The sequence below is a fragment of the Mustela nivalis genome (assembly GCF_964662115.1).
Source record: "Mustela nivalis genome assembly, chromosome: 16".
NCBI classification, from domain to species: Eukaryota; Metazoa; Chordata; class Mammalia; order Carnivora; family Mustelidae; genus Mustela; species Mustela nivalis.
In genome coordinates, this window is record NC_139035.1 from 37,162,487 (window position 1) to 37,175,581 (window position 13,095).

The 13,095-nt window shown below is 45.3% G+C and overlaps 1 protein-coding gene and 1 long non-coding RNA gene across 2 annotated transcripts; both read right to left on the reverse strand.

The window, feature by feature from the left end:
- Positions 1-1,010: 1,010 nt before the first annotated feature.
- IL20 (interleukin 20) lies at positions 1,011-4,219 on the reverse strand (the record flags this gene model as incomplete). Its single annotated transcript, XM_082702554.1, has 5 exons — positions 1,011-1,729; positions 2,771-2,845; positions 3,434-3,586; positions 3,700-3,765; positions 4,061-4,219. 5 exons carry the CDS (start codon positions 4,217-4,219, stop codon positions 1,652-1,654), a joined length of 531 nt encoding a protein of 176 aa, XP_082558680.1. The 3' UTR covers positions 1,011-1,651.
- A 4,238-nt stretch (positions 4,220-8,457) lies between these two features.
- Positions 8,458-10,086, reverse strand: LOC309849687. Its single transcript, XR_014303839.1, has 3 exons — positions 9,964-10,086; positions 9,132-9,182; positions 8,458-8,695 (listed from the first exon to the last, which is right to left on the reverse strand). It is a non-coding gene; the product is annotated as an uncharacterized lncRNA (long non-coding RNA).
- Between the last annotated feature and the right edge of the window lie 3,009 nt (positions 10,087-13,095).

Consider the following 13,095-nt stretch of genomic DNA (forward strand, 5'->3'; position numbering starts at 1 on the left):
TCTCTTGGGTAGTTGTTATTTTATAATGAAAAGAGAAGTTAACACTGTTATTTAAACTTCTTCAAGGCCCAATCTGATGGCTGAGAGCAGAAACCAGAGGCCGTAAGGGGCGCCAGCTTTGGGAGCCAAGGCATCAACATTTGTCTGCTAGTCATGAAAAAACTGAATTGCTCAGCAGGGTTGCAGTTCAGAGTGAGGTGGGGAGGAAGGAGACAAACAGCCAGTGCCAGAAAAGCCCAGGGAAGCTCACCATGAAAGGAGCCGGAAGAGAGAACACTGACTTAGCAGTTGGTCACAAAGACAAAGACTTGATCCAGAAACAATCTAAACCCTGGGGCTGGCCAGAATACAAAGTAAAAGAACCTCAAGAGAGTGTTCATGCACCAATCTAGGCAAGGCTCAGTACCTACACTTTACATCTGTTTTCTTTCTTTCTTTCTTTCTTTCTTTGACAGACAGAGATCACAAGTAGGCAGATAGGCAGCAGAGAGAGGAGGGGAAGCAGGCTCTCCGCTGAGCAGAGAGCCCGATATGGGGCTCAATCCCAGGACCATTGGGATCATGACCTGAGCTGAATGTAGAGGCTTTAAACCACTGAGCCACACAGGTGCCCCTACATCTGTTTTCTTAACCTTTATAACTGAGCCTTCTGCCTATTGTAATTTATGTTGAAATCAAGACTCTTGATTGCTTACAGTGTGAGAACACAAAGTGAGAAAGAAAACCAGGTGCAGAGAGGACAGTGCTCAAAGCCAACAAGGTGAAAACAGACTGAAGCCCTTTGCTCAGTCATAGACCCTTTATGTAGAGGGCAGAGTTGTGGGATCAGAGCTATGAGTCAATGAAGACATAGAGCTGGGAATGCATTCAATAGGAGAAAGAAAGCCAGGTTCCCATTGGCATCTTTCTTTCCCAAAAGAGCAAGAAGTAATAAGGTAATAAAAGATTCATGTTACCCCACCATTATTTTTGCTCCTGAAGCATTTCCAAACTCCACGAAGATATTACGCAAGGAAAACTTTATTTGTAGAAATACATTTTGGCCATACAGGATTCCATAGCATGTTTGAGGTTGGAGAGCTGAGTGGGGGCGGTCCGTAAATATAAGAGAAGTCTACAATTTCACATCAGAACTTCTTCCACAACCCACACTTAGTAGCCATTAGTTCACTTTTAAATATCTCACAGAGTCTTGGCAGTCAGTAAACATGTCCTTAATTTAATAAAATGGACAACAGCCCCAGCCACCCCTTGAGTATTTAGAGGGTTTGTTTCCTGTACAAAAACCTGTATGAAAACCTATCATCAGGTTATACATATAATCCGTGAATTTTTAATGAGTCTTATCTTTACAAATAAAAATAAATAAGTTAAATAGCAAAAATAAATAAATACATTTACTAATAAATACACCCAATGGTAGAAAAAATATTATCAAAAATCTTATAAAACCATGGGCTAGATTAAGAGTAGGAAAACATGGAGACAAACACAATAAGGAAGCAAATAATAAATAAATAAATAATATATACATGGTGACCAGCACTAGATTCTGCAGCAGCGAGATGATGGTTTGGGGCCATGCTTCTGCCGGTACCAAGGACTGGGATGCTTGGCCAGCACCACCGTCAGTAAGGTCATCGCTCTCCTCCTATTTCATCTCCTCCATCCATTGCAGGAGAATGTCCAGCTCTCCCAAAGCCTTCACCGCTGCGGCCTGAGGCGTAAGCTGAAAGACACACACTTCTGTGGTGAGCATCTCCTAAACAGACAATACATGCTCCTGGGTTAATCCTCTCCTTTCCTTGGTAGGTCTGCAGGGGATTGTAAGCACAGTATCCTTTTCAAGATGGAGACCTTGAAAGAAGTTATGGGATCTTGGGATCTCACAAGACGAAGGAAAATTATGGGGTCCATTACATAGGGAAAGTGAAGCCTAGGGGGTGAGCAGAACTCAGACTACAACTCAGGCCTCTTGAATCAGAAATCAAAGTAATTAGGCTGTTTGTTTTTTTAAAGAAAGGTGTGTGTGTGTGTGTGTGTGTGTGTGTGTGTGTCTGCGCACGTGCACGCATGTGCGTGTAATGGTTGCTACCGTGCAACTTCAGATGAACAAATTTTTGTTGTGTTAAGCATTGGGCTGCCCAGGGATTCAGAGATGAATGGCACAAGGCCCACTGACAGGGAATTCAGGCAAGCGAGGGAGACAGAAGCAGACAACCAAAATGTAGTGGGGTGGGTAGAGGATGGCGCTCCCACGGGATGACAGGAGACATAAGAAATTTTGGGAGACGTAGTCAGTACCTTCCTGGAGGTGATGCCTAGGATGAGTCTTAAAGGATGAGTCGGAATTAGTCAATGAGGAGTAGACTCCAGTCTTCCCTGGCAGATGTGCAAAGGCACCAAGATGAGAAATAATACGGCACGGACATGTGTGAGTTTGAGATTGAGTGTTTTTGAGGGTATGTGTGAGGGTGTGAATGTTGGGAAACTATTGCCCTTTGTGCAGCTGGAAGATCCAGATGTCCCTGGAGTGACTTGATGGAATTAGGGCCCTTCCCTCTTGAATCCCAGAGTGGCTTCTAGAGACAGCATCCTTCTAGCGCCTAGATGGGTATCCCCTGGGTTAAAGCAGAGGGGTGGTCTACATGACTTCAGAGGGTTACTGAGGGCCACAGGATTTCTACCAGTATGACTGTCCATTCCACCCATCTGTGATCTCAGTCCCAGAAAACACACCCATCCCAACCAAGGCCAAAACTGCATATACCTCTTCGAAGTGACTCAGAATCTGGCTGTATTTCTCTGTTGCTTCCTCTCCACAAGGGCATGTCATATGGGCATGCTGAAAAGAATGCCACAGAATAATAGGTTTTATTAAAGACTCTGATTTTCTGCTCTTGCCACTACCGTGAAGTAAGGAGAGTTCTGTTCTTTCATCTGCATTCTTGCTCATACTCCATTCTTATAGAAAAGTCTTTTCAGACCTCATCATTGGGGATCAGAAAACTAATCATCAGCTAGAAGAAGAGACCAGCTTTGTAGTCTCAAATATGGAGCTCTTCATGTCCTATTCAGATGCTATCTTGATATTGAGTGCAATGGCTTTGCTGAGTGGCTTCCAGGACACAGGATACACTAATATATTGTAGGATCTTTCACCTACAGGAAAAGTGTTATTTCATGGATAGTAGATAATTATCCTAGATATTCAACAGCATTTTGTAGTTATTTGGGCTTTTGGCATGGAGCATATACCCAAAAGTGAGTAAAACTGAGTTCTTATTACTTAGTCACATGGCACAACACAGATTATGAGAACTTTTGGACTCAGTATTTCTATCTGTTAAATGGGTGTAAGAAAGAACTTAGTTGCCAAGCCACTGAAGTTGTGTGCAGTGATGAACTCTTTTTACCCAAGACTTTTACTCACACAGAGCCGGAGTTCCTTCTTAACGGTGAGAAAAGAGTTAGCAAGACTGCTGGTCTTCCGGAGGATACGGTGGTCAGGAGTCTTAAAGTTTTTGAATACCCTGTCCAGGTAGAGTCTCAGTACGTGGCGGAGGAGGCAGCACTGATCTGTAGGCTACAAAGAAGACCAGTATGTTGGTGGAGGCAGAGCATCCAGGAATGAGACCCAGTGATGCAGATGCCTCTAATTCATATTTCCTCCCAAAACTTTATGGACCAAGCACATACCTTTGTGTCTTGCAAAGACTCAGTCTTCCTCAAGATTCTGGTATCAATGATTTCATCTTTGGCTTGCTAAATGAAAGAAAGCAAGACAAGAAAGGACGGGTCAGTGACGACTGCCAGGTCTTAGACATCAAGACCTCTCATCTTCTCCCTGCCACACAGCTCAGCAGACAGCGTCCCTTTCCAAAACATTCTTGAATTATGAACTACAGCTGTTTTTTGGGAACACATCCTCCTGGTAAGGAGTTCCCCAGCCTATCTCTTTTTGTGATCACACTGTTGGGCTGCCAGAGGACAGAGAAAGTTAAGTAGAGAAGAAGAGAGACAGCCACTGGAACAGGAAAGGGTTGCCACCCTCACTTACCACACTGTCTCGGATCTCAGAAAATCCATTTCGCATTTCCTGAAGGTTTGTGGTGATCACACAGCTTCCCAAATGGAGTGTCTTTAGCCCAGCAGAAGGTGTCCAGAAGAGATAAAATGCAGCAGAGAGAAGGCAGATGGGAAGACCAGAAGCTTTCATCTTGTGCCAGAATCTGAAGACCGAATGAGCTAGGAATTCAAAGGAAAGAGAATGACTTACTAATTTTCCCAACATCATGTCTTAAGAAGCCAATTCAGTCACCAGGGACATGCCCTCTCAAGGTGTCCCCTGGTGAAAGTCAATAGCTTTGTCTGGCTTTGGACAGTCTGGCCCTTTCCTCTGACTTACTAAGAAAAGCAGCTGAGCCTCCTGGAAGAAAAGACTCTGGGTCTTTGTTCAAGGTCTCAGTGTGAGTTGGTGTTTCAGGTCCTGGCTCCTTTATTCTGCCCCCATCCCAGCCCCATCGTCATTGCCCAGCACGTAAGTCCTGGAACAGGAGGCACTTGCAGTGAGTAGAGGATTACATTTCAGGGAAAATGTTAAAACTTGTTTTGGCGAATTGACGTATACCGTCTTTCCTTCCAGAGTGCCAGTGTAGCTCACTCTTCTGGTCCCCTTGAGCCCGGAGGGGAACTGCAGGAAAACAGAATCTCACAGAAGCTGTTGCTGAGCCACCAAAAACACTTGGGGGAAACTGTCTATGGATTTTATGGTTGCCCCCCAGGGGCAGAAGAGCTTAGCTGTTTGGTATTTGTCTGGGATCAGGTTGGTTATTTGGGGATCATAGATTTACTTCAGCCCCAAAGGCAAATAGAAAGTCAGTGATTTCATAATAGTCCTGCTGCCAGGGAAAGTCAAGATCTGATGGGCAATTAGCCCAGTTACACCTAACACTTCTCCTTCCTGAGGTGGCTGAGCTCCACAGCACCCTCTACAGGAAGACACAGGCACATCTGAGAGGAATGCAAGATGGGGGCTCTTTCCTCATTCTGCAACGCTTCGCTCTGCCCAGGCCCCTCCAAAAGAAGAAGAAAGGCAAGAAGGGAATTCATTTCTTCTTGGGATAGGCTGCTCCTATCCCCAAACTGCTGAGTTGTAAGAGAAATTATAGGGGGCTGAGATTAGGGTGAGGAGAACAAAGTGCTCACGTCAAGCACAAAATTTAAGGGCACACCAAAAGTCTCCGTGATCCAGATAAGTAATATGTTAATGCAACATCAGAATTAATGAAAAAAATCCACGATGAACAACAGATCAACATTTTAAACAAAGACAGAATCTGACAGTGGCGTGCTGAGACATACTGGCTACAAATTCCAGTCAAGGTAGGTTGTTCCCAGTGTGCTCAGCACTGAGGGGGATCCCCAGACCCAAGACTTTCAGTTTGAAAACTGGAAAAGTCACAGGTAAACCTGAATGCTTTAGACACCCTACATCTACGGGATCCTGGACAAGTAAACTCGCCTTTTCGAGTTTTGTTTTCTTAGCCCCCAGAAGGGTAGTATAATAACCACTTACCCCAGAAACTTGGTTTAACATTTTAAAGAAAATGAAGCATGATTTATACATCTAAAATATAGAGAGTAATCAATTCATTTAAAAAAGAAAATGATGTTCGTTGCCTTGAGCATAGAGGGCGTATAGTAAATATAGTTTAAAATCAATGATTTGATTAGTATTTACTGAACACTACCTTAAATATTGCGTTAGGTACTGGCGTGAGAAAAGAAACATGACAATTCTCTATCCTTAAGGTATTTTTGTCCTCCTGGAAAAGGCTCCTTTAGATGTTGCCCTGAACGCTCTTGGGTGAATGATTGGGAGAACCACCCTGATCCCCAGAACTGTGTGAATAGTGTAGATAAAGGGAGCTCTCTTACCGGAGTTCAGGAAAGGCTGCTGCTTCTGGTCTCCTAGGAGTCTGTCTCAAGCCAGGAGGCTTCCAGGGATTTATATATGTCACATAAAGGAAGTGAGATCCCAAAGGTGAGGTCTGAAACTCCCCTGGGATTTCTCTGGTGGCACTTCACTTCCTCCCATCCCAAGGCAGATTAATTGCAGGCTGTGTTACCTCAACACCTTCCTCCTAAAGAAGCCTTCTTAGAAGACTACTGGCTATAGTTTTTAGATCAAAGATGCGCTTCTTTCTTCCCGGGTCCCTTCCAGGAGGAAGGTGAGACGGTAATCAGGGCAAGAAAGATCCCTGAAGGACAGAACTGGAAGAGAATTCCAAGAGGTGCTTTTGTCCCCTCCTTTATTTTTCAAATTTTTATTTTTTAAGATTTTGTTCTTAAATAATCTGCACATCCAGCGTGGTGCTGGTGAAGTGGGAGAGCAAGGTTCTCGTCTCCCAGAGTGGAAGAATGACCCTCTCGGACAAAGGAGAGGGAGTAAAGCGATGGAGTTTTATTAAGTGAAGACACACTACTCACCCAGCTCCTGAAGATACAGGAAAAGCAATCAAGAGTGAGAGGGGTTCCAACGGGGCTGCCAACAAGGGCCTCCACTGACAGTCTTTAATTTAGAACTGACCGGAGAGCTTGTGGCCTTACCATTCTTGTGATGTTTTGGCTTGAGTAAGGACTGATGATAACATTTTTAATGGCTCACTTCTTTTTAGGGTCTGGTTATTCTTTGTTGATCACAGGAGGCTGTTATAAAACAAGACTCCCACCCCACATGCCTAGGGCAGGGTGGCCCGGTTTGCTCCCTTATCTCTGGTTTCCCCAAATTCCCCCCTTTTGGGGATTTCTGAAAGCCTGATCACATAGCACCCTATCTACCTCTCCCTACCTAGCCCCGCCTGTCCCTTATTCACTGGAATTCACAGCCCTAAGATAAAGCTTCTCATCACTACCAGCTGAGCCAGCCACGCACCCCAACCCCCACCTTTGAATCCAGTTCCCTTTAACCCAGTTTCTTCAGGGCTAGGCAAATCCCTTCCTTCTCTGACTTCCAATTTCAGGCCTTTCTTTGGAATGTAAGAGAGTCTGATGTTGCCCTCTGTTTCATAAGCCTTAGACTTTCCTCCCCAATGATCCTGAAAAATTATCTTAGGGACTAATCCATCAAGTGGGACCATATCTCCAGGTAATATTAAATCAAAGCACCTGGGATTAACTATATACAATGCTTTGACAACTGTCAAGATGGTAGAGATGGTAATATGTTCCTTTTTGGCTCTTTTCTTAATACCTAAGTTTCCGGGGTCCTGTATTTGAGTTCAGGGATCCCAAGGTTTACAGGATGACTTTCCCATATGATTTCATTTTTCTGGATTTGTTTACACATCTGTTTACGTACAAATGAGAGCAGCGTAATAGGTAACGCATAAGATCCATCCCAATTCTGACATTCAACGCCACTATGCTTCCTTGCTCTTCTACCTTTTGGCTCAGAGCACTCTTTTTAAAATGTCTTTTAATATCTCCCTAAAGTTCCTTGAAAATGAAGACCATAACTTTTCATTGTAATGCTTGATAAATATTGGAAATATGTGTGAATATCCGATCTAAATATCTTTTGAGCTCATGCCTGGTTTGTTTGTTTTTGTTTTAAGATTTTATGTATTTATTTGACAGAGCGATAGAGAGAGAGCACAAGTAAGCAGACAGCAGGCAGAGGGAGAGGGAGAAGCAGGCTCTCTGTTGAGCAGGAAGCCCGATTTGGGACTCGATCCCAGGACCCCGAGATCATAACCTGAGCTGAAGGCAGCCACTTAACCAACTGAGCCACCCAGGTGCCCCTCAAGCCTGTTTTTTAATCATTGCTGCTAGGTAGACCATTTCTCATGATCATCCAGAATGGTGACTAAAGTAATGAGAACCATGGTTTGACAAGAATATTTGAAGCCCAAAGCTTTAGAAAATATAAGCTGTTCTCATGCCTGTGAACTCCTTTCTTTTAAGCAAGAAGAACACAATTGTTTCATTTGAAGTTACCTGTAATGATTAACTAAACTTATTCCTATTCAATCCTGATTCTAATTTAATAATTGAGTCTTTCATTTTCCTACACTGAAGTACTTTCTTCTCTTAAAATCCATCCAACAGATTCCATTCCATTCTCTAAACAGACACCAATTCATCTCTCCTCTATAAAACTGCCCTTGCCTCAACCTAACCTCTCTCTCTCTCTCTCACTTTCTCCCCCCACCCCCATTTCCCAGGGCAAAATTGGTCCCTCCCACCTGTGGACCTCCACTCTGCCTTGCATATTCCTTCTTTTGTACCTCTCACAGCAATTTGCAGGTTTTTTAGTTGCGTATCTGGATCTCTCACCAGCCTGAGAGCTCCGTATTCATCTTTGTGGTCCCAGCACTCGATGACCTCCTGGTAGGTGCTCAGTTAATACCTTAGACCTAGTATATGAACAGACTGATTTAAAATCATGTCCTCTTTTTTTTTAAGATTTTATTTATTTATTTGACAGACAGAGATCACAAGTAGGCAGAGAGAGAGAGAGGAGGAAGTAGGCTCCCCTACTGAGCAGAGAGCCTGATGTGGGGCTCTATCCCAGGACCCTGGGATCATGACCTGAGCAGAAGGCAGAGACTTTAACCCACTGAGCCACCCAGGTGCCCCTCATGTCCTCTTTATGTTAAACCCTGCCACAGGCTCTCAGGCTTGGCTCAACCTAAAATTAGAGACACAGAGAATAAATAGTTATTACCAAATGGCCTGAAATCAGACAGGGATAAGAGGATGGCGAGATGAGGGTAAAAGATGAGCTGGTCTGAGGTCAGAAGTAATATTGGCCATATTAAGAAATTTGGATTTTACCGAAAAGCAAGGAGTTATGAAGACTTACAGCAAGGAACAACGTGATTGGATAAGCCAACTAGAAAAACTAGGGTCCCACGAAGGGCTTTCAGGACAGAGATGACTAGAGCAGCAAAGCTCACAATATATTTGAGGACTAGCAAACGGCCTAGCTGGCTGGAGCTGGATTTCGTGTAGAGGGGCGATGGGAGACCAAGCTGGAAATACGGCTTTATCATCACGGTTATCATGCCAAGGAGTGTGAACTTGGACTAGGAATCTAGAGAGAGATTGTCTGGCTCTGGCTTTACCTGCAGCCCACAGCGTGGTCTTAGATCTTCTCTGGATCTCAGTTTCCTCATCTGTAAAGGATGGAGAAATTAATTAAAGAATTTAAGTCCTTTTCATTTCTGCCTTTTGTTTCTTTTTTTTTTTTTTTAAGATTTTATTTATTTATTTGACAGAGAGAGAGATCACAAGTCGGCGGAGAGTCAGGCAGAGAGAGAGAGAGAGAAGCAGACTCCCGCTGAGCAAAGAGCCCAATGAGAGGCTCGATCCCAGGACACTGAGATCATGACCTGAGCCAAAGGCAGCGGCCCAATCCACTAGCCACCCAGGTGCCCCTGCCTTTTGTTTCTGTGATTCTTTGTCCTCACCATCCCCCTCCGTGAAGCAATAAGGGGCCATGTAGGGTCTCAGAGTCAGGGAGGAAGTGTGGTAGTGACTGTACTGGCCGTGAGGTCCTCCTGCGCAGTGAAGTGCTCGGCACGTTGTGAGTGATCAGATAAAATACTTGCAGGTGATGTGGCTGTGGTGAAGAAGTGGGGGGCACATTCATGAGCACAGCCAGCTAGCTCTAGGAAATAGGGTTTTAAAACTGGGTGTCAGCATATACTCCGTCAACCAGTGTAATTGTAAAGATAAGCCTGGCAGAGGAGAGAAAAGAAAAATCCCTTCTTATGACATAAGTTCAGCTTCCTAACCAAGCCATTTTTGGGCAGGAAACAATTTTCTAGAAACCAAGAACTAAACCCAGCCACTCCTTTTTTCCCAAGGCACGTCCTGCGTTTGTAGCTCAGGGTTTTCCGTGTCTACACCAGCGTCACAGCTGCTGGCACGTGGCTTCCAGCCCAGTTGCATCACCTTGGAGGGAAACACTTGGGTGTTCAGGTTCTGCTGAAGGAAGAAGTTCAGCTCCCTGGATGGGCACGTAGAGACCGTTCTCACTCGCAGGCCTGCAGCCTCTGGTCCCTTCCCCGCTACCCACTTGCTGGGTGGGGATGGGCGGAGCAGCTGACGCTATCCGAAGCGCACATTTTCAGTTCCCTGTCCTCAAAGCCTGTAAAACGGGTGACGTCATTTCCTTTTCCTGTGTCTTTCCATCTTGCTCTATTTAACCAGCTTGACTTGCTGCCGCCCTTTCTCTTGAGATTTCCTCTGACATAGCCTACCCCAGAGTTGGCTAATTCCTCCCAGCCTCTGCCTGCAAGTGAGAATCACTGGGAAAACCCTCCCCTGGACATGGACTCTGGGAACAAAAGTCCAGACGTGGCCTTGAATTAAGTTTCCTCATCTAGAAGAACAGGAATGAATGTAATTCTTTGCCTTTTAGTTCCACCAACAAGCATGGAGACTCCCAGGTGTGGGCTCTCAGGAGTGGGCACTGAGCTGGATGACCCCAGAGCACCCAAGTGAAAAGACCTGTGTCTCGGGACCTCTTGTGGGACTCAGAGCATTGTAGGGGAACAGAGCCTTTAATATGGGAGATCATAGCCTGGGAGAAGTTGGATGAAAAAAACCCCAGATCTTTTCTTTTCCCTAACCTCTAATCAAAATTTAGCATTTTCTTTGATTATGAGAATAGGGAATAAATACAAACCAGAAGAGTATTAGCAGTACTTGTGACTTTGTCACTTCACAGAAACCACAAATATTTTTGTATCATATTACAGTTATTTCAGACACTTCAAAATATCATTTTTACTCATCTCTACTTAGAAATGCCAATAGTTTTTAGGCCTGCCTGTCTGCACTCTCTTGTTAATGCATTAATAAAAAAGGATATTCATTTTATATTACCTGTTGTCATTCTGTATTTTGATAGCTGTATTTTAATATAATTGATTTCTTTTATAATCCTATGTATTATTTTATGCATTTAAAAACATTATTCTGAGTAGGGTCCATAGGCTTTGCTGTGTGCCAAGGAGGTCCAGAGCACACAGAAGTTTGAGATCCCTGGATCTAATGGCAGGTGCAAAGACCCACTGGTATGTTAATCACACATTCCCAATCGTGACATGAAGTGGGAGAAGGAGGAGGTTATTTATGGAGATGATGGGAGAGGTTGTTATCAGGACATTCCTAGAAAATGCAGAGTCTGTGCTCATCATAGCCACTGGAGGTTGGGGAGGGGGGGTATGGAGATTACTTCTTATCTGAGTTGGTTTCTTAGAGAGAGCCCGGTTTGAGAAAGGCTTTGAAGAACTAATGATTTTGTGAGGTTTGGGGATGGAGAGGCTGTGGCAGGAGCAGAAGGACCCTTGCTCCTTGCAGTGGGATAGTTAGAACAAAGTTTCAGAAGCAGAAGGTGCTTCTGTACCTGAGGGAGGGTCCTCCTGGGGGTGTTGGGTGGGGTAGGGAGGTATCGCAGAACGTTGAAAAGGGTCAATGCCATGAACGGTGAACATCAGTCTAAAGAAGCGGCCCTTTGAGATCTTCCATTTCTAAGAACCAAGGACCAGTTTCCTTTGGTGATGCTGAGGTCAACACTGCACAGTTCAGAGCAGCTCAGCTGTCTTGCTTACTGATCCATTTCCCTAATTAGATTCAAAGCCCTTTTTCAGGCACTGGTTCTCCACAGAGACTAAGCTCTCTGCCGTCCCAACACGGTCCACTCAGACATCATTTCTAGCTCCGCAGGCATAACCCCATTGCCTCAGCGCTGTCCTCCCGAGGTCTCTACCGGTGGGCGTCATCTGCACTCAGAACACCCCCTCCGGAGTTCCACTGCACCCTTCCTGGGCTGGGTGTGGATCTGTTCAAGACACTGAGGAGGTGAGGAAGAGGTGAAGTCGGTCGGTACTTCTTAAGTCCTTTCTCCTGGCTCCCAGGGCTGCTGGTCCAAAAAACTGAGAACTCCTTGCCCAAGAGAGAAGGTGCTGGGGCTGATCTGTCAGAGCAGACAGCATGCTGTGGCCGGGACCCTCGGGACTGTGCTGCTCCCAGGGAAGCAGGGATCTAGGTGAGCAAGATACCCGAGGGGCTGGCTGGCCCCGGAGAGGGATGGGAGGCGCTGACCTGAAGGCTTCAGGATATGGACTTGAAGACCAGAAGACAACAATCAGAGGCAAAAATCAAACCCAAAGCTAGGGAAGCTAGACAGAGTGGAAAACGGACTCCTTGTTCTAGGCTAAAACAAGGATACCAAACAGATGTATCCGTGGAGGACAAGGCATGTCTTAGGCAGCCGAAAAGCAAAGCCACGGGTTTCCTGAGAGAGGGAGCTGCCTAGACAGATGGGATTGGCTTGTCTTCAGGCACGCGTTAATCTGTTCCTATACTGAGAGCAGCCATTCACCCTGCAGCTGTCCCCCGGGAGCACAGTCTGGAAAGAGGAGATGGACACTAACGGATCTCTGACTTGTCAAACACTGGAAAACCGCTCTGGGCCCCAGAGAACCCAAAGGGGGGTGGCGTGGGGGTAGAGAGGAAGGAGCGAGAGGAAGACGACTTTCTGTCCCTGGAATGGAACTATGGTTCTTAGGAAGCTCATCCCAGGTTAGGGCAGAGATAGGACAGCAACAGAACATGACCAGAGGCTCTTTTGTTGTTTGTAGCACTTACTGAATTCCAGGCACTGAATCCTTCATAATATATTAACTCATTTTATCCTCAGGCAACCCATAAGGTGGGTATGATTATTCTTTTCATTTTCCAAGTAAGGAAACTGAGGCACAGAGTCTTCTTAGTACCTAAGAAAGTGATCAGACAGAGATATCCAGACTCGGGGCATGCTGGGGCAAACGTCCCTCATGGTAAATGCTGGCTTCTGAGCCCTCTCCCGGGCCCCATGCCTGGATCAAGCCATATTCCTGAATAGAGAAGGTCTCTTCTATGACACCCTAGTCTACAGATGGTGGCTCATGGCCGAGTTCTGAGACTGGGCTAACCAAGTGGCTCTCCGAAACAGGACTGGAAGTAGATACTCTCTCTAGAATGTCCTAGAGCTCCTTCATAACAGCTTTTTAAGAAGTTATCCTCCCCGAAACTCCT